At 31.5% G+C, this 22,548-nt stretch overlaps 1 protein-coding gene across 1 annotated transcript in view; it reads left to right on the top strand.

Annotated features, from left to right (window-relative positions):
* LRBA (LPS responsive beige-like anchor protein) overlaps positions 1 to 22,548 on the top strand; it is a 613,453-nt gene that overhangs the window by 421,412 nt on the left and 169,493 nt on the right. Inside the window, exons 41-44 of the mRNA XM_045552108.1 lie at positions 8,401 to 8,518; positions 10,745 to 10,847; positions 16,051 to 16,166; positions 20,255 to 20,367. Of these exons, the coding sequence (XP_045408064.1) occupies positions 8,401 to 8,518; positions 10,745 to 10,847; positions 16,051 to 16,166; positions 20,255 to 20,367 (450 nt within the window). The remainder of the gene's footprint in view (positions 1 to 8,400; positions 8,519 to 10,744; positions 10,848 to 16,050; positions 16,167 to 20,254; positions 20,368 to 22,548) is intronic.

Below are 22,548 nucleotides of genomic sequence, written 5' to 3'. Positions count from 1 at the left end.
AAATAGCTTAGGTACCAGGGAAGCTTCCAATGGCTAAATCACGTATCTGCTATAAAAAGATAAGTAATCTATCAATAGGCCAATATTATTCTAACTTGAAGATTTTGTTCATATATCTAGAGAGGGCTTTTTTTTTTTAACTTTACCTCTCCTCACTTTGTTTTTTCTTTATTTTTAATTTTATTTTTATTTTTAATTGACAAATAATGATTGTACATATTCATGGGACACAGAGTGATATTTTGATACATTTAATGTATAGTGATCAGATCAGGGTAATTATTGTATCCATCATCTCAGACATTTATCATTTCTTTGTGTTGGGAATATTCAATATTCTCCTTGTAGCTGTGTGAAACTATATAATACATTATTAACTATAGTCATCTTACCATGATATAGAACATTAGAACTTATTCCTTCTATCTAACTGTAATTTTGTATCCTTAACAAATTTCTTCCTATTCCTACCTTTCCCAGCCTCTGGTATCCTCTCTTCTACTTTGAAATCACCTTTTTTAAACAGGGCTTTTGATACCAATCTGAGATTGAGATTGAGTTCATAAGGAAAGAACTAGTTTTGAGAAGAAAGATACTTTCTGTCCCTTGGTTGTTTTAAAAGTATACATTATAAAATATTCTGGTATACTTAAAATTTGTTTTTTATTAGTGCTAATTTAAATTTATCTCTTTATTAAGAAATAGAAAGCTTATGACTGTAGAGAATCAGTGTGTGGAATAAGAAACAAAAATACTTTTATAGCTTGAATTCAATGATGATAGCATGTTACTTCTATAAATTTTTGAGAAGTAACTAGGAATATTTCTGATCTAAATGGAAAAAATCATAAAGTCTAATATTATTTCATCCCATATTATACATGTAAAGAAGAACTAAATATAAATATTTTTGAAGAACAATTTAAATATTAACATAAAAATACAAAAGTGATTTTGCATATAGAAAGTTAGGCAGAGCAGAAAGTAGCTAAATTAGAGAAATGTCTTTCTCTGCCTTTTTCTAATTTTAAGAGCATAGTGTAATGCATAAATTATATGCATATTCATACTTAAATTACATTATTAATAAAATGAAAGAATATTAAAGTAATGATTATGTTCTCAAAGCATTATTTGGATTAGACAAAACTCTTTACTGGATAAAGGTAATAAAGACTCGTTAAGATACCAGACTATCTTTTAGTAACATTCTTACTCTAAAATATTGAAATTTTTCTTTTGTACAAATACAAAGTAATTTATGTATCTCCTATACTAAAATCATATGGGACTGTTTCATATCTTGTTCACGCTAACATTGACATTGTGGCTTTGTTTTTGTTATGTTCCTATTTTAAAAGGTATCTTCAAACCCAAATAGCTCAATTTTAATTCAGATACTTATCTAAGTTCATTCTGCTCTTTCCCTGCAAATTTAACCTCTAGCTCTTTACCTTATTTGTTGTTATGAAAAAGAAATATACTGATGTTTCTTAACATTGTTCCTTAAGATCTTTTTGTGGTATTATCTCTTGCCTTAAAAAAAAAGTCAGACTGTAGGTATAATTTAAATTTTAAAAAACTGAATTAAAAATGAGTTGGAAAATAGATAAATACCTTCTTTGTTCTTCTCCTTCATTACTACATTTGGCTTTTGACTCATTAAGATAGATATTAAATGCTAGTTGAATAAGAGATGGCTTTTATGATGCATCATTTAGAATGCAAATTATTTTTAAGCTGAGGAATATTGAAAATAACATAACCAAGTAAAGAGTCTGAATTATTTACAGGCCCAGGGCTTAAAGGGTACATCACTCCAGCACAAATATTAAATTATGAAATGGGAATTTCGGTTTGCCATAAATCTGTCTGCCATAGCAGCTTTTAAAATAAAATAGTTTTACCCCTCTAACGCTACATCAATTTGGCAGTCAGTGCTTCATGTATCAAAGAGTGTTCTGTGAAAATATCAATATCATTGGTTAATATAAATGAAATTAATTTTTAAAGCTGGGCTAAAGGTTGACATCTGAAAAATCGCATTACTTTGCAGAAGAGAAATTTCTGTCTTCTAGTGAAATTTCAGGTCATGAGGGCAAGTAATTTTCACAATCTTCAATGGGAGCCAGTGAAATATGAACTTCATTGTCACCTAGCCCCAAAGCGATAAGATAAAATGAGCTGATACATCATTTGCTGTGGTTTTATCATCTCCCTCAGTAATTGGAAGAGAAAACATGAGAGTGTGTGTGTTTGTATGCTCCCCTCCTGCCCCTCCCAACTGCCCCATCATGCACACCCAGGCTAAAGCCATTTTAGCCCAATCAATACAAAGGTCACATAGCATTTTATTTATATATTTTTAATTTTTCATACTGACTAAAACTGCCAAGTAGAACATTAGAGTAATGAATATGTTTAATTGAATTTGTCACCCATGAAAATGCTAAGGATAATACTGTACTACATCACAGTACTAGAAAGCAAAAGGCAAATATACTGTATAGATGAAAAGAAATTAAATAATGCACAATTAATTTAAAAGGTCATTTTGTATTTGTGACTTTCATTTTTGTTTTTTTTTTTTTTGAAGTATGGGGACATGCTAAGTGTTCATGAATATATGTTTAATGTTTAATAGCAAAATTACCATTTTAAAGTTTCCACCAGAGTCAACCATTGTAATATATGTCATTTTCAAATTTAAAAAAAGACCTCTAAATTTTACTTAAAGAACATATGTTTGAAACTTAAAACTGAAAGTCATATAGTTGGTGATGAAGTAAATCCTTAAACCAACTAGAATTCAGTATTATTAGAATAAATTGAGTGCCATGCTTTGATATCAAGTTTCAGAGAAAACTATATGCAGCAAAATGCAAAACCTATGTTAATAATAGTGATACAACTTTAAAATACTTCATTAAAATTAATGTAAACTTATTTGTTCAAATTAAAATTATTATAAATAAAACGTATTTCCACATATATTTAGTGGTAAGTTGATATGAGTATTTTTCAACATGTTTTCATTTTAAAGATATTTCAAGTATTTACTGTCTTCCCATATAAGCTTTGTGACTGTAAATTATGTCCCAATAAAATGGATTATAAAGAGTATTTTTCTAGACTTACCTAGCAGTAGTGTCATTGCTTAATTGATGGCATGATTAATTTATATTTGTGTACTAGGTTAAAAACACTGTTTCTTGATGTTAAATATATCCATATAGTTTGGGAATGGTTTTGTTGTGAGATTTTAAATACTAATGTTAATATATATTATCTGATTTTATCCTTATTACAAGATTCTTAGAAATCAATATGGAATTATCTGAAAAATAAAACTACTTCAGAAATTGGGAAATATTGGCATAGGTTATGCTATGCTAGTTTTAAACATTAATAATAGTATTTAAAAAAGATTTCTATGTACAGACCTCCATGTAAATATTTCTTATTTTTGAGGGAAAACATTTGATCAATTATTCATATTTTTTCTTTCAAAAAGAATTTGAAAACATTTTAAATTTACTGAGGGTAATTTTTGTAGTTTTTAAAATAAAACCTCATTTTTTCTTTACTTAAATAAATGTGGCTTTAACCATTTTAAATCTACTTTTAAAAATGCCTAATATTCAATAAATAAGAGTATCATATATTTGGGCAATAAATGCAGGTTTCTATTTTTGTTCTTTCATGAGAATGAAAAAATAAAAGAGTTTCATTTGGATAAATTCATAAGCTTTTGCAAGATGGACTGGTAAAGGGAAAGTGAGAAATACTTTACTTTTACTAAGAGTAAATGCAACAAGGTGAAAAAATTTTCTTATGTATTGATAGTATACTATTTGTAGAGTAGAAGGAAGAAATGTGTGCATTATTTGGGGAAAATAATATATCCTTTTTCAGAAGGCACAATTTTTAGACAAAAATTTTAAAGAAAATATGCTTGATTTTTAAATGTAAAGCAATAGAATATATATGTATATAATATATATAAATTAAATACTGATTTCTTTCTTTCCTCTCTGACATCCTTACCTTAACATTTAACTAATAAGCCGGCTTTGTTGAAACAAATTATAAAAAAATTGAACGTTTAATTCATTGATGATACTAACAATAAAACAAGCTGGTAAACATTCAAAGAGAGTGCAGACTTCAAGCTATTCTAGAGTTGGGGTCATAACTGCAGAGCAATGGTAATGATACTGTTTCCATGGCAACTGATTCATTGGAGGGCTAGACCTCTGTCTAGGGTGCTGTCAGTGTATGTAGAGTTTCAGTGAACAGAAAGTCCCAAAGAAGGGTCTGCTTCTACCTAATCCAGTTTTAATTGAACTCTAGAGACTTTGAAGTGAATCCTCAGACCAGGCATATACTATTCCAATAAGAAATGAACCTCTTGCTTAGCTAGGCCTCAGCTGCTTTTCAGTACTGACACCTTTTCCTAATGAATACTTTGAAGAAATGTTATTATATACATTTCAACTAGTAATTCTTTAGTTAAGAGATTCTTTTTTTCTATTTTTAACCCCATATATCTTAACTATAACTGTAGAATTTCATTACTTAATCTTTTCCTTAAAAAATTAGGCTATTTTGTGCAAGATTTTAATTTCTGACACCTTTGGCAATTTTAAGTAATTTTCTGTCTTTTCTTCTGTTTTTCTTTTTCTGGGTTTTAAAGCTTTATTACACCTTCTTACATTTAACTTGGAAAGCACTCTATCATACATTCAGTCTGATACCTTATATTAGGTTTGGAAACATACAAGGCAGTGCTGGGTGTTATTTATGGATGTATGGGTACTAATAGTAGAAAAACTTATGTGGGGATAATAAACCCAAAACAAAGATAGTGGTTGGCTCTGACAAAGTAGGAAAAAGGGAGCAGAAAGGGTTACACATGAAAATTTCAACACTATAATGCTTTTATTAATTCCTCATATATATGTAATAATATGGCAAAATATTAGAATTTTATAAGATTGAATAGTGGGTCCAAAGAGCTTATGTCATTTTCTGTACTTTTGAGTATTTTTGACATTGAGCAATAAAACAAATTTTAAAGGAGTATGACACTTGTTGTGTTTCAAGTAGATCTTTGAATGGGATATAAACTGAATGTTTTGATTAATCAGAAAACTATTTCCGTACATTAAAAATCTTAAAAACAATGATTTAGTATACTCATTTTTGTTAATAAATGGAGTATTCTAGATTATAATTAAATCTTTATTTGCATGACCATGACTTTGCAAATACCATTTTGAGCAACAAATCTTACTATATAGCTCTATAGATATAAAAGGTATAGTTTTCAGACCAGTGTGTGATATTCCTAGTGTATGACAGAACTTAAAGGATCCTTTGTTGTATGTTTTCTTTTGATTTTCCTCTTTCGCCCTTAACCCAAGTGCAGAATAACAAATGTAGTTGATTAAAATTTCTAATAAGTTGGGTTCTAGTAACAAATATTTAACCTGTTTTATTGATTAATTGACTAATTGACAGGGTCTCACTGTATTGTCCAGGCTGGAGCGCAGTGGTACAATGAGAGCTACCTCAAACTCCTGGACTCAAGTGATCCTCCCACCTCAGCTTCCTGAGTAGCTAGGACTTTAGCCACACGCAGCCATACCTGGCTATTTTTTTAAAAAATTTTTGTAGAGACAAGGCCTTACTATGTTTTCCAGGCTGGTCTGTGGTCGCAACCTCCCAAAGTGCTGGGATTACAGATGTGAGCCACCATGCCCAGCCTTTAACCTTTTCTTAGAAATGTGACAAAGTGGTATGTAATGGAAGCTCTGGAGTTTTGGATTAGAAAACCTGAGAGTAGGCCAGACTCTGCAACTTTGCGAAGGGATTTCGTTTTAAGTATTTAATGTGCCTGGGCCTCATTTTTCTTATGAATAAAATAGTTGAATACATTGGACTATAAGTGTTGCTGAACATATATTGAATTCTCTAATATTTGATAAACCCAGGATGGTAAACTCAAAAAAGCGATTGAAACAAGGTAAATAACAGTGAGTGAGTGAATGCTCATTTCACATTAGTAAATAGTAATGAGTGAAGTGGAAATGGCACCACAATGGAGAGTGGATGCCAATTGTTACCATATGGCACATAGACCCAGTTTTGCTAGATACCCCAGATTTTCTTGAGAAGCCAGAAATCTGAATATTTATGTAAATATCCATTTTCTGAAGTATTTTCTACTACTTGAAATTTTGTTAAAACATCATATGGGCTGTATATGGAGTTTAGGGTGCTATGCAATGATTCACTTAGTCTTTCAAAAAATGTCTACTTTGTGCCAGACATTTTTATAGGCAATGGAAATAGAGTGTATTTAAATTCTTTGCTGTAATAGAATTTAGCTTCTAGTACTCTAGTGCTGAAGAAGCAATAAAGAAGCAAGCAAATATAATTTCAGGTAGTGATGAGTCTTATGAAGAAAATCTGATGAGTTTAGGATGGAATGAGGTGGTAATAGAGGAAGTGGGGTTTAGATCCTCTGGCTTTGCTGAGGAGGTGAAATAAGAGCAGAAATCTAAGTGTGAGAATGAGCCAACCCTGTGGTGATTTGAGAGAAGAACATTCCAGGCAGAGGAGAAAACAAGGTCTTGAGGAAGAATAAGTTGGGCTCATCAGAGAGTCCCAGATGTATGGCTTTATAAACAATTATAACGAGCCTAAGAGTATATTACACATGTAATGGGAAAGTCACTGGATGGTATTAATACAAGAGTGATATGATCTGATTTATCTTTTAAAAATTGTGTGAGGTGCTCCTCTGGTCATAGTAAACTACAGAGGTAAGAATAGAAGGAGAGAGACCAAATGCAAAGCCTCTGTGGACCTTGGAGGTATGGACCAACTGTTGGTGTCTCTGGTCATGATAAAAGAAAGGGATACAAGCAACCTCTGCTTTAAAAATTCTTGAGAGTTATGTTAGTATTTTTGTTCTCTCTTTTCCTGTTCACTTCTCCTGATTTTACTTATACAGGTATTGATTATATTATTGAGTTAGTAGGATGTCTCTATCACCGATTTGAAAACTGAAAGCATGATTAGTTAGTTGTCTTGTCCTTTGAACTTCCTGTTTTGTTGCAGAAAATGCTGTGCCTTAGACTTGTAACCATTCGTTCTATTTCTAGGTCCCATGGTGCCAGAAATCATTTTTGTAGAAAAATTAAAATACATACTTACTGAATTAAGTAAGGATTGGGGTTTTTTTCAAAGAAACTGAATTTTGCATTGAAGAATGTAGATTTGTTTCCAATTAGGATTTGGAAAATGGAAATAAGAAAAGAACAGTTTGTAAAGGATACATTTTTCTTATTCATTATTTTTTCTCTTTGCTCATCTCATCTTTATCCCTGTAATGCAATATCATAATTAAGTGTTGCTTCATTTGTATTTTTTTATTGATGGTTACTTTTGAGAGATATATCTTAGTTTTTAAACTTAATTTTCTTTCATAGATTTTCATCATATTTTGATAGCAAATGCATTTCATTTTCTTTATTAATATTATGTACAGTATTTGTATGGAGAAATGCTAAATCTGGTTTTCCTTTAACACTTTCATAATTAAGCTTTTGGAATGAACTTTTTGGAAAAACAAAGCAACAAAGTGGGTTTAGACTAAAGATGGGATTGCTTTGAATTGACAAAGCATTTTAAGCAACTGTGTCTGTCACATGGGATAACAAGAGTTGTGACAAGTTACTCTGACATCCACCTACTCCATAGAGAGATTATACTGAGTTCATTTGCAGGTTTGTGTTTAGTCTTAGCTGACAAAGTGATACTTAACCTCTTACACAGTCAGTATTTGTGCTTTGTGAATGAGTGACTGTGGCCTTAGCAGTGACTTTAAAAGTATTTTTTTAAAGTTATGAACTATGTATTTTAAAGTACGGAAAAAGTACTACTGGGCAAATCATAGTCATATTATGAATACGTGAAACTAAATTGTGTTTATGATTTATAAGCATGTATGACATTCTTTTGAGGTCTTCCTTGTTTATAAGGTTTTATCTGAAACTTTATTTTCTATAATATGGTTTAAAAATCAATCAATAAATGATCCAGTATGTACTCCTGAGAAGTGATAGAGTATATCATTGTTTTTAAAGGCCCAAATACATACTTGTAGTTAGATGTTTTCTAATTTTACTTTGTTTTTTTGTTTAAGCTTCTTTTCCATAAATTACAATCAATTTTCTTAGTCTCTCTCCCAATTATTTTAGTAACTATTAAATTCTTTTTCTTAGAAAAAATTTTAATATGGTTTTCTTCTATTTTTATTGCAGAAAGAAACAAAACAAGAAAACCTCCCTGATATTGTCACTTACTTGGGATTATTTTTTTCCTGACTAGATCCTGGCATACACAGAAGGGCTGCATGGGAAATGGCTGTTCACAGAGATACGATCAATCTTTTCTCGTCGTTATCTTTTGCAAAATACAGCCCTGGAGATCTTTATGGCAAACAGAGGTAATATGTTACAGAAGTACATTGTTACAAAGCTAACTTCCATCTCTTTAAGATTTCAGTTTTGAACATACCATACTGTTTCCATTTAGATAATATTTTGTAGTCTACCCTCTGCCCTACTGACCTCTTTTTTTGTACCACATACATCTTCATGTTTTTCCCCCCTTGATCATTTGTAGAATTATTTGTAGTTCTTTTCTTTTTCTGACCATGTCACAAATTAGCACAAGGCTTTATAAATATGAGGAATACATAACCATTTAATCATTTGTGAAGGAGTTTTGATGTCCTCAGCATTGCTTTGACACTTAAACTCCTTCTGGAAGGTGGCTACATTTGGGGAGGGGAGAGGATGATCAAATGATTCATATATTCATTTAATCTTTTGTCTAATATATTGCTGTTTATAAAGGAACCATGAGAAAATGATATTGAACTGTCCTGGTTGCTTTGTATTACATCATTCTTGAAGATTGAACCAAAATTTAATTTGCAGGTTCAGAATGGTACTTGGTGAAATCCATTAAGAGAAGGAGGAGAGACAAGTTGAACTTGAAGAAAAGCATCATTTGATATAAATAGAGGCATACAGTAGAATATATGAAAGCTACTGATTTTTTTTACATACTCCTTGTATTACTACATACATGGGTTGATAGTCTCTTATTTTTTTCTTTAACCTATAAGGTATTATTTTTAAAATCTACAAATAACCACATATGTTCCATGTGCACATTTAGTTTTTCCTTTATGAAATCATGTGTCTTTAGGGAATACAAATTTCTTAGGGAAAGATGTTTTTTCTCTTTCCTATTTGGTTTCCTCTCCCCCACATACCTAATGTAAATGCTATTCTTCCAGGCAAATAATCAAGTGAATGTTTCACACTTTAGTTCAGTCTGCATTCTTGCTGCCCCAGGGGAGTTCAGATCTTACAGTATTTATTACTTGCTCATCCTCATCCATTTTCCTTCTTTGAAATTTCTTTTACATGCTTGCTTTTATATGTATGCTTTTCTGTTGCCTTTCTCTCATGGCCTTGATTATCTGCCATAATCTGTGATAGTCTTTTCTAATACTTTTTTTCTCCTTGTATTCAGTGTAATAATGAATATATAAGGAAGACTTATTTGAAGAAGATATATGCTAATGTTTTATATATATATGACATTACTAAATATGTTGTAGGTGCTTGTAAATATCAATTACTTACTTACCTGAAAGATGTTGGTAATGCCAGTGTTTAAAACCTACAGCAACATGGGTAATTTATTTATTTATTTTTTGGGCTTAAGAATTTTTTCAGGGTAGGTAGAGAAGAAGGATCATCTTCTATTAATAGATGAGCATTTGTAGCTTACACAGATATTAAAGTTAATTCTGATATTAAAGTTAACTATAATTAAAATTTTAAAACTGACCAATGAATATCTTTTAAATTATCTCTCATGATTTTATGACTTAATTTTCATAGTTTTTAAAATGGATGAATATTTATAGATGACTATCATAAGTTAACATTTATATACTAAATATGTTTATATAGTGATATGTGCTTCTTGATATTCTTATGTATGTGTACTTATTGAAATAAAATTGATTAGAAAGCATTTAAATTTGATTATTAGCCATAGAGGAAAAATTCTCCTTCAGATCACACATTGTTCTAGATTATATGAACATATGAAGTATAAACATATAAACATTGTAAAGAGAGTGTTTTCAAACTGTTACTTATTGGAAACAAATATAACTGACAGACTGTTTCATAGCTAGCTATCTGTAGTTTTTTGGTTTTAGATTGTTAACTATATAAACTTAAATTTTTAAATAGTTATTTCTAGAAATTCATAGAAATATATTTGACTTGCCAAAATTCAATTTTGTAAATTCAAAGTTATAGCTTCATGTCACATTATCTCAGCTATCATTATAATTATGTCACATAATCTCATCTTCATGTCACATTTATACAACAACAGTTGTTAAAACTCCTGACAGTATCTAGAGAAGGACTAGCTATGGTAAAGGAATTTATAAGTGAAATGAACATCACCTCTGAAATATTAATGCTGAAACTTGATATACACTGTAGTAAAAGAAATATAGTAAGACTTGTATTTAATAGATAACTGAATCAAAAGTAAATATTTTATTGGACCAAGAAATCAGTTTTGCAGAAAGGAAATCATATTGTGTTCTAATTTTTTAAATTATTTGCCATAGTTGCTGTAATGTTCAACTTCCCAGACCCTGCAACAGTGAAGAAAGTAGTTAACTGTCTACCTCGTGTTGGCATTGGAACGAGTTTTGGATTGCCTCAAACCAGGTACTATTTTATATGAAAAAAATATGGAAAGTAATCTTTGTTAATACTCTTATTAATCTGTATTAATATTCATATTATAACATTAATCTGCATTAATGTTCTTGTTTATTTTGAAATGTATGACCTTCTGTTTTATGTTTCATAGTAAATTATGATCATTAGTGTATTGAGTTTTATTTTGAGGAAACTCAATTGTAATATACTGTTTTCCCTAGCATATTGTACAGTGTCCAGTAGAGTAAGTACTCAGCAAATAATTATTAAAGGTTTTCTGACCTTTCCCCATACCAAGATAAAGGTATTTTGCAAGATATACTTTTTATATCTTTGATGGAAAAGTTAAATGTTAACATTGTAGGAAAGATACATAGTAACTATCTTTTAAAATGATATCTATATCATATATATATGTATGTGTATATATGCCTTTACTCGAGTTAGAAAAGGTTCATTTATGCTTTCAGTTTTGCCATTAAAAAATATGTGTATTACAGTGTGATGTCACTTATCACAATGGCCAAAATGAAAAAGAAATATAATACCAAATGTTAGATCAGATTTGGACCAGCTAGAATTCTCATAGACTGCTGCTGAGGGATATAAATTGGTCCAGCTACCGTGGAAAATTCTTTGGAAATACTGAGTAAAGCTGAACATATGAATGCCCTATGATCCAACTATTAAATATTTTAAAATTGTTAGGAATGGGTTCAACAGAAATGCATACATGCCTTCACCAAAAGCATGTACAAAATGTACATGTTAGTATTATTCATGATAGGCACAAAATGCAAACAACCCAAAAGCCAGTCAACAAAAAAAATGGGTAAATAAATTTTGGTATAATCATATAATGGAATATACAGCAATGAACGTGATTGAACTATTGCTCTATGCAGCAACATGGATAAATTAAGTGAAGGAAGCCAGAACAAATGACTCTGGTTGCATTACATTCAAAAACAGGTAAAACTAGTCTCTAATGTTAGTTGTCAGGATACCACGTTATTTTTAGTGAGTAGTTTTTGAGTGGGCATATAAGAGGGCTTCTGGAATGATCTATTTCTTGATCATTGGTGATGATTAGCCAGCTGTATTTATTTTATAGAAGTAGAAGATCATTAAGCTGAATCACTTACAATTTATATTCTTTTATAACACATTAAATTATTTAAAAAATCATTCTTTACTATATAGAAATAACCACTGTTATTTGTTACATTGGAAACATTTTTATTCCTAAACCTTTTAATTGACACAATTGGAATCATTTGCAACCAGAGTTTGGGGTTGAGTCTTTTTCACTTAATAAACCCTGAATATTTTATCAGGTCATTAAAATTTTTAAAAACAAACTAAGCCCATAGTTAGCAGAAGGAAGGAAATAATAAAGAGCAAAACAGAAATAAATGAAATAGAGACTAGAAAAATAATAGAAAATATCAATGAAACTAAGAGTTGGTTTTTTGAAAAGATAAAATCAACAAACCCTTTAGAGAATAAAGTATTCTCTCCTTTATTTGAGAGAATACTCAAATAAATAAAACCAGAAATAAAGTGGAGGAGGCATTATAGCTGATACCACAGAAATGCAAAAGATCATAAGAGAGTTTTCTGAACAATTATATGCCTACAAATTGGATAATCTAGAAGAAATGGATAATTGTCTAGACACATACAGCCCCCCAAGAGTAAATCATGAAGAAACAGAAAATCTGAATAGGCTAATAATGAGTAAGAAGAATGAATCAATAATAAAGTCTCCCATTAATAAAAGCCCAGGACCTGATGGCTTCACTGCTGAACTCTACCAAACATTTAAAGGAGAACTAATACCAATCCTTCTCAAACTCTTTCAAAACACTGAAGAAGAGGAAATAGTTCCAAACTTATTATATAAGGCCAGAATTTCCTGATAACAAAGCCAGACCAGGACATGACATGAAAAAAAAAATTACAAGCCTATATCCGTGATGTACATAGATGCTAGAATCCTCAACAATGTACTAGCAAACTGAATTCTTTCAGCACATTGGAAGAATCATTCATTATGATCAAGTGGGATTAATCCCAGGAATGCAAGGATGATGGTTTAATGTATGCAAATCTATAAATGTGATATATTCCATTCACAGAATGAAGGACAAGAACCATATAATGATCTCAATAGATACAGAAAAAGCATATGAAAAAATTAAACATTGTTTCATGATAAAAAAAAACTCTCAAGAAATTATGTGTAGAAGGATTATACCTCAGCATAATAAAGGCCGTATATGACAAGCACATAGCTAACATCATACTCAACAGTGAAAAGTTGAAAACTTTTCCTCTAAGTTCAGGAACAAGACAAGGATGCTTATTCTCACCACTTCTATTCAACATAGTACTGGAAGTCCTAGCCAGAGCAATTAGGCAAGAGAAAAAAATGAAAGCATCTAGATTTGAAAGGAAGAAGTTAAATTGTCCCTTTTTGCAGATGACATGATCTTATATATAGAAAATCCTAAGGATTCCACCAAAAAACTGTTAGAACTAATAAACAAATTCAGTAAAGTTGCAGGATATAAAATCAACAGACTAAAATCAGTAACATTTCTATACAATAACAATGAATCATCTGAAAAACAAATCAAGAAGTCAATCCCATTTACAATAGCTACAAAATAAATAAATAAATAAATAAAATACTTGGGAATAAATTTAACCAGGGGATGAAGTCACTTAAATAGATTTTTATCATTTATAATGTGTTGCACACCCAGCAGTGTACAAGATAGACACCACTCCACTTTTCCCATACATTTTTAAACAAATATGTAAACTAAATAGCTGTGATAAGTAACAGGAAGAATATAATTAGGGTATTGTGACAGTGATTAGTGGAGTGGAGATGGGTTGCTCTGGATAAGGTAGTCAGGTATGTCTTCCTATGTGACTTTTATGTTTTGGGTTGAAGAAATAGAACGAGCTAAACTTTGAAAGAGGGAATAGTATGTGCAAAGGCCCTGAAGCAAGGCAGAGCTTCCAGTGTCCTAAGAAATGCTGGATGACAATTTTCAATAGATCTTAATGATCTTAGGAAGAGGGTGTCATTCATGGACAGTTAGGAGCCTAATAAGAAATCTAGGCAGTATGTGATAGTGTAGTTGAAGAGAGTCATTCTTGTTTAGAGATTTTTAGGAAATATAATTTATAAGCCTTGGACATTAGTTATATTGGGGGGTGATAAGAGAGGGAAGTGTTTAATATGTCTACTCAATACTCAAGTCTCAGCTGAGCTGCTCAGTGGCATTTACTGAGATTTAGGAGCACTGGAGGAGGCATTCTCTTCTAGGAAAAATGTCCCAGCTGGAGGAGAAGAGGAAATTCACCCTTTTTCCTTTTTGCTCTACTCAGTCTTCAGTGGAATGGATGCTCCCCCCTCGAGAACAATCTGCCATACTCAGCCTACTGATTCAAATGCTAATCTCTCTAGAACCACCCTCACAGAAATACCTAGAAATAATGTTTTACTGGCTATGTGTGTATTACTTAATCCAGTCAAGTTGACATGTTAAGTTAACCATCACAGACTTGTATCTAGAATGTATAAAGAACTCTTACAATTCAATAATAAAACACAACTCAATTAACGAACAAGGAAGAGATCTAATTAGTTATTCCACCAAAGAAGATATTTAAATGACTAACAAGCACATGAAAAGATGATCAACAATATACTTTAAAACTATGATAAGATACCATTTCACATTCATTAAAATGGTTATAATAAAAATACATACAATAGCAAGTATTGTCAAGGATGTGGAAATTCATTTATACATTGCTGGTTGAAAAGTATAGTGGTACAGCCACTTTGGAAAACAATTTGGCAGTTTCTCAAAAAGCTAAAGATAAACTCAACATACAACCTAGCAGTTCTATTCCTAGCAGTCTACCAAAAAGAAATGAAAACATATGGTCATACAAATATCTGTATGTGAATGTTTATGTAGCATTATTTATAATAGCAAAAAAACTGGAAATAATTTAAATGTCCATCAACTAGTTCAATAAAATGTGGTCTATTCTATATACAATAAAATACTATCCAGCAGTGAAAAAGAAAGACACATTCCTGGTACATGCTACCATGTTGATGAACCTTGAAAACATTATGGTTAGTGAAAGAAACCTGACATAAAAGACTACATAGTGTATGATTCAATTTATCTGAAATATCCAGAAAAGATGGGTTTATGGAGACAAAGTAGATTGGTAGTTGCCTGAAGGTAGGGATAGGAATGGGCATTAACTGTAAATAGGAAGAGACAAATTTTTGTGGTGATAAAAATGTTCTAAAGTGAATTGTGGTGATATATTTGCACAATTCTAGAAATTTTCTCTTTTAAAAGAATCATTGAATTATTACAAATTAGGTAAATTTCAGAGTATATAAATTCTACCTCAATAAACCTTTTAAAAAAATAGTTACCTTGTTTTTTGTGGTAGAAAGCACTGTGACAACATACTTATCTGAGACCCTAGGCTTTGAATGTAATAATTAGTCCTGCCACCTATTTGCCACTGCTCTTAGTATTGGTCAGTTGTATTCACTGGTATTTATATTTCATTAAGAGACCACAAAAACTTAGTCTTTTATTAAGCTGTATAAAAAATCTTGATAGTTTCTCTTACCTTTATTCCACCCCATGAATAGACATCTACATAGTTTAGAATCCCCTTTCTCCTTGTTACAAAGTATATGCAAATATGCAAATATAATATTTAAATTTATAATGTACAAACATTGTCTTTCAGAGATGACTATTAAAATTGTTAAAGATATGTGAATAGAATTTTATATGCATTCCCCAGTTACCATAATTTCTTCTTTTTATATCAATAAACTAGTGAATTATTAATCATACTATTATTAATCAAACTTTATGGAATCTGGATATTATAATAGCACTGTAATGACAGTTTACCTAAATGAATAGAACATGTATAGTAGACCCATGGCTAGTCCAGATCATTTGTTTAACCATGAATTTTAGATTGAAACATCTCTAGTATTCATTAGTCTAACATGAATAGAACTTTTCAGGATTATAGATTTCATTATGAATGAATAACCACAGATAAGTCATGATTTATTGTTGTGATATAATTAATCTTAAGTTTAAATTGATTCTACATTGAATTCTTTTTCTTGCAGGCGTATTTCATTAGCTAGTCCACGTCAACTTTTTAAAGCTGCTAATATGACCCAGCGATGGCAGCACAGAGAGATTTCAAATTTTGAGTACTTGATGTTTCTCAACACTATAGCAGGTAACCTAAGTCCTCACATTAACTTATTTCAAACAATAAATTCTTAATTGTGACATGGTTACATTATTTTGATTACTGGTATAAGTAGCTTATTTTTATTGCCATTATTACTACTAGAGTACCTTATCAGAAGTAATTTGATAATAGAGTTTCCAATTTTGAATATGAAGACTTGGCTACTTGAGAGAAATTAAAAATGGGTATAAAAACTGTTTTCTGAAAAAGAGAAAGGAGATTTTACAATTATTTCATATAGTAAGAATGGACTCCCCTTGTGGAATAGTGCAAATGAAGAACCATATAAAATCTTAAGAACGTGTTAATAACTTAGTTAGAAATGTGTTTTATGATGAAACAATAAAATACAACATAGAAAAAAGAAAAGTGTGGGTAAAATATTTAGTAATGAAAATCTAAAGACCAAATGGCACCGCATAAGGTCTGTTATGTAATTTCGTTGAAAATCATGCGTTGAAACTATTTACTTTGAGTTTAGGAATCTGTCATTACTTTTCATTTGTGACAACTAGAATAAAGAAAATAGAAGGTATGTTCAAGACACTTGAGATTCAGTTCAACAAACTGATGTTGAACTGAAAAGCACAAAGGAGACACAGAGAGTAAGGCATATTGCTTACTCTTAGAGACATTTTTTTAAGTACAAATGTAAGTATTTACATGTATTTACATGCTAGAGTAAAGGGGTTTATAGAGTCAATGAAAGAAATTCAAAATGCTATGGCTATTAAAAGGGCAGAGAGAGAGGGAAATTATATTGACGCCATTGGTAGGAATAAGGAGAAAAGGAAGGATTTGAATGGTCATGTAAGGATGGATATTACTTTGGCTAACAGAGGAGATTGCTGGGAGATTAGAAGTCATTCCAAGTAAAACTGAAAGCATAAGCAAACATACAAAGATGGGAAAATGTAAACTGTACCTAGAGAACAATTAATGGTATAGTTTGTGTCTGAATGTACATACTGTATATGTGGTATGTACATAAATTATATATTCATAAAGACATGATAAAAAATGAGAATGTTAGTATAGAAGATTTCCTGTCAATTTGAGGAATTAGCAGTCAGTTCATAGGGAAACTTTTGAATGTTTTTGAGCATGTAAGCGATATTAGAACTGTATGAAAAATTAACTTGGATATAATATGTAAGATAAATTTGAGTGGTCGGAGATGAGGCAGAGAGCACACTCAGGAAGCTATTACATAATAAAAAGTAATGAGGGCCTGCATTAAAGAAGTGACAGTGGGAATTAAAAGGAAGGATCAATTATGTAAGAATTCACAAGGCACCAACCATTTGATGTGCAGCTGACTGAATGTAGGGAGTAAATAAAAACAAAGTGTCAGAAAAGACTTCCAGGCTTCTGGCCTGGATCATTTGGAAAATGGTGGTGCCATTAATGGAAAAAGAAGTCAGAAAATTTGATCTAGGGAAAGGTGATGATTATACTGTGCTTGTAAGGCATTCAGTTTAAGAAAGTGTTTTTGAAAGTGTAGGTCAAAGAGGGTATTCAGAAATTAGAGATTGGATGTTGGATTTTGTCTTCATAGAGAGGAAATCACCAAGAAAGATGAGATCACCAAGACAGATAATAGAGCAGTGAGATAAGGTCAAGGAAATGCTCTTGTTTATGAGAAGAAAGAAGGAAAGTTAGTAAAGGAGAAAAAAGAATGAGTGATCTCAGAATTTATAGATGTAGTAGGAGGAGAACTGAGGTTAATCAAATGTCTCAAGAGGCAAGGGGAAAGAGAGAGAGGAAGGCATTTTTCACCTGCATCAAATGTTATAGCATGGTAAGGGAGAATTCAAAATGAGTACAGGGCACACCTTTGGGTTTGGCATTCTGGGACTTACTGGTTACTTCATAGGGGTTCATTTTTAAAGCAGGCAAAAATTGTTGATTATGAGGAGATGAAATGGGAACTGTAGATATAGATTATAATTTTCTTAAATATGTTAGTTACTAAAGAGAAGATGTGTTAAGGCAGAAGGGAGAAACCATGGAAGAGGGAGAGGATGAGTAACAATTAAAGTTATGAGGGAGATAGGTTCAAGAACTCAAATGAAAGAATTACTCTTAGCAAAGAAAAAAGACCATGTTAGAAAAAGGAGAAAGAGAATGAGGGTATTATAAAGAATTGGAAGTTGAGGTGTTCACAGGAAAAGGTCTGAATTTCATCGGTTAGGAAGAAGTTCGTCTCACAGTCAGCTGAGGAAAAGAAATGAAGAAAATGTGAACAGTTATGGTGAATTTAGTGGAATTATATAACTAGTGCCTAAAAGGATTTTTAAGTAGTAGTGAGAGACAGGAAACGTACATAACAAGTTTAATGGTTATATTTTGCATGTAGTAAATCAATTAACCCATGTTGATTGAATACACAGCAATGATTATGGAGCAAACTTTATGAAATGATCTACTATCAAATAGCTTTTATTGTGCCTACCAATGACTTTAAATATGTCATCTGTATATTCTTTTTAAAAAATAAAATCAATAATTTGTTTTGATTTGTTTTTATGTACATTAGAGGGTGGAGTTAAGTCTCATTTAACATTTCTTTTACACTATTATCTTTGCCACATAGAGGTTCTCATGATATCATGACACAGTTCCTAATGGCAGTCAGTAGGTCTTCAATAACTATATATTGAGTGTAATTTAATTAAAAGTCTACTCACACTGAGCAGATGCCTACTTTTCTTTTTTAAGGAACAATAAATTTTTTATTATTTCAGACTGATGTAAATAGATGTGACAAGATGAGGATTTTACTGTTTACTAACATTTAAATCAGAAGGAGATAGAAGTAAGGGAAAAGCGGAATCATAAAAGACTATTTTTGCTGCTAAGTTTGGTTATTTTTTGTTGGAGAAATTAAAATTATTGACAGAAATATGTAGTGACATAATTTCCTCTGAATTAAAATTGTCCTTGTTGTTAATGTTTTGTAAGATTGTTTCCAGGTCAGTCAAAAAAGAACTATGTTACCCTAATAGGCCCCAAGCCCAAGATAAATAGAGTAAAATAAAAAGTTAAAAAATCAGATAATAAAAAAGGCTTACATACCAAGAGTCTGTGTAAACAACTACTTTAGTATTCAGCTATATAGTGATATGACATCAGCATAAGTTTGATAAAGAAAAAGGGAGATGATAGAATACACAATAAGAAAGGAATTCAAACAATCTTAATCTACTTGTCTCCCTTATATTTTAGCCATAAAAGTCTCTTCGCATTAAATCTAACTAAAACTATGTTACAAATTAGTAAGCAGGAACTGGGATTCAAATACCAGTATTTTGACTCCAAACAATGATCTCATCCACTATGCTACCTCACTAAAGTGGTGATATCCAGAAAACTGCTGTACTTATGTAGAAGGACTACCTCATCCTTTGCTTTAATTTGTGTTTTTAATAAATCTGAATATGTCATGAATGTCATTAGTTTAGAAGAGGTATTAAAACAGGTGGCAGCATTTTGGGGTGGGAGAAGCAACATTGATAATGCTGTGTATTATTTTCAGAGGATCATAGAATTTAAAAACTGCCATAGAAATTACAGAGTTATTTGGTACAATACCCTCATTTTACAGATGACTAGTGAATGCCAGGAGATAATTTACGTAAACTTAGTTGGTTAGTTGATTGGTTGGTTGGTTAGTGGCAGAGAAATGATTCTGATTTTGAAAAACACTAGGAGAATTGTAAATTGTTTTCTAAAGTCTTAATAAAGAGTATTTTATTTGGATCAGTCTTTCAAGTGATAAAAAACAGGTAAGTATAGTTTAAAAGAGCATAAACTTTGGGACCAGATAATCTGAATTTGAATATGGTTCAACTGTTACTAGTTGTATGATTTGGAACAAGTTGCCTAACGCTTTGTGCCTCAATTTTTTCATCTATAAAATGAGAATGACACTGATTATTATAAGGATTAAATGAGATAAAGTATGCATACTGAGGACAATGTCTGGCACCTAAAAATTGTTAGTTGTTTTTATTTTTAGTAAATTATATTTCCGAATCTGTATATCATTTCATTTTTTTTTCCCCTACCAGGACGGAGTTACAATGACTTAAATCAGTATCCAGTGTTTCCCTGGGTCATCACTAATTATGAATCAGAAGAACTGGATCTTACCTTGCCCAGCAACTTCAGAGATTTGTCCAAGGTAATTTCTGAGTAATCATTTGAAATATAATTGTCTTGCATATAAAAATAAATTTGATTATATTTAGTTATTTTCATATAACTTTAAAAAAGCCTTTAAATATTTTTATAACTTTAATAGTGGTCTTTTTAATATATTTCCAATATTCTCAAATTTAAAGTTAAAACATTTAAAGTGCATGATAAACTTGATGACAATTAAAAATACTGCATTATGTTCATTTTTCCATATACATTCAAGACATTATCCCGAAATGTCAACAACTTCTAAAGATTTTAAAAATTGATAAAATATATGAAGAAAATCATAGACAGTACTCATATAAAGACACTACTCCAAGTTTCCTAACTGATTTTCCATTACTTCTTGCCCTTCTTTGATCCATTTCTCACTGCAACAAAATGGATTCTCTTTAATTCTAATATTGAATTATATAACTCCCTAAAACTTTCTTGACTTATCATTAAATGCAGAATAGATCTTTCCCAATTCAGAGCTTTGCTTCTCCAACTTTAATGTTTCATTTCTTTACTTTGTGAGTGTCTGACTCTCATCCTTCAGATCCGCGGTCCCCAACCTTTTTGGCACCAGGGACCAGTTCCATGAAAGACAGTTTTTCCATGGACAATGAGGGTAGGAGTGAGGGGGCATGGTGAGTGATGGAGAGTGACTGTAAATACACATGAAGCAAAGCCACTCTCTATCACTCACCATACCTCCCCTTCCCCCACCTGCCTGCCTCATCTCCTGCTGTGTGGCCCGGTTTCTAACAGGCCACAGGCTGGTACTTGTCCTCTGCCCAGGGGTTGGGAACCTCAGTGATAAGGGATTAATATCCAGAATGTATAGATAACTCCTAAGACTCAACAAAAATCAAAAAATGGGTAAAGAACTTGAATAGATATTTCTCCAAAGATACACAAATGGCCAATGAAAGCATGAAAAGGTGCTTAATATCACTAATTATTAGGGAAATGTGAATCAAAGTCTCAATGAGATACCACTTCACAGCCATTAGGATGGCTGTTATTGAAAACAAACAAATCCAGAAAATAATAAGTGTTGATGTGGATGTGGAGAATTGGAACCCTTCTGTACTGCTGATGGGAATGTACGATAGTTTGGCTGACATGGAAAGCAGTATGGCAGTTCCTCAAAAAACTAAAAATGAAATTACCATATAATCTAGCAGTTCCACTCCTGGGCATATATCCAGGATATATACCCAGGGATATTGAACAGATTGAAATTGAAAACAGGGATATAAACAAATATTTGTATACCCATGTTCAGATTTGTAGCAGTATTACTCATAGCAGCCAAAGGTAGAAAATAACCCAAATATCTATTGACAGATAAATGGATAAACTAAATGTGGTATATACATACTAGGGACTATTATTCAGCCTTAAAAATTAGGGAAACTCTGACCTTGAATAACCTTGAAGATACTATGCTAAGTAAAATAAGCCAGTAACAAAAGGGCAAATATTGTATGATTCCACTCATATTAGGTAGTTAGATTAGTCAAATTCATAGAGACAGAAAGTAGTATTATGGTTGCCAGGGTCTGGGGTGAGGGGAAATCAGGAGTTAGTGTTTAATAGGTAGAGAGTTTCAGGTTTGCAAGAGGAAAAATGTTCTGGGGATGGATAGTGGAGATGATTGCTCAACAGTGTGAATGCACTTAATGCTACTGAGGCTGTATTTCTCTCTTCTGCCATCCTTGTACCTGAACTTAAAAATGGTTAAAATGATAAATTTTATGTTACGTATATTTTACCACCATTAAAAAAAAAAAAAGAGGCCAGCAAGGAAAAAAAAATGTTAGCAAACTAGAGACAATTAGAGTTTTGAAAAAATGTCATGTGTTTCTGTTCTTTCTTCTCTGTGATCACCTTAAGAACATGCCAAAAACATTCCCAGATTAACCTGCTAGAGGAGTGTGACTCACATGGAGGCAGCTGTCCCAGCTGAGGCCATCCTAAATAAGCCAGTCCTCAACTGACCTGCCAACTTAGCACAAACAAACAAAACAGTCCAACTAAGAGCAGACAAGTCTGGCCCAGAACGGCAGAATTTCCCAGTTCACCCATTGACTGTGAGAAATAATAAATTGTTGTTGTTTAAAAAATAAATAAATAAGTAAAAAGGAAAGCCTTATTCACATATATGTAAGCC

Source organism: Lemur catta, chromosome 5 (genome assembly GCF_020740605.2).
Source record: "Lemur catta isolate mLemCat1 chromosome 5, mLemCat1.pri, whole genome shotgun sequence".
Lineage (NCBI taxonomy): Eukaryota > Metazoa > Chordata > Mammalia > Primates > Lemuridae > Lemur > Lemur catta.
This window is presented reverse-complemented; position numbering and strand designations above follow the sequence as displayed.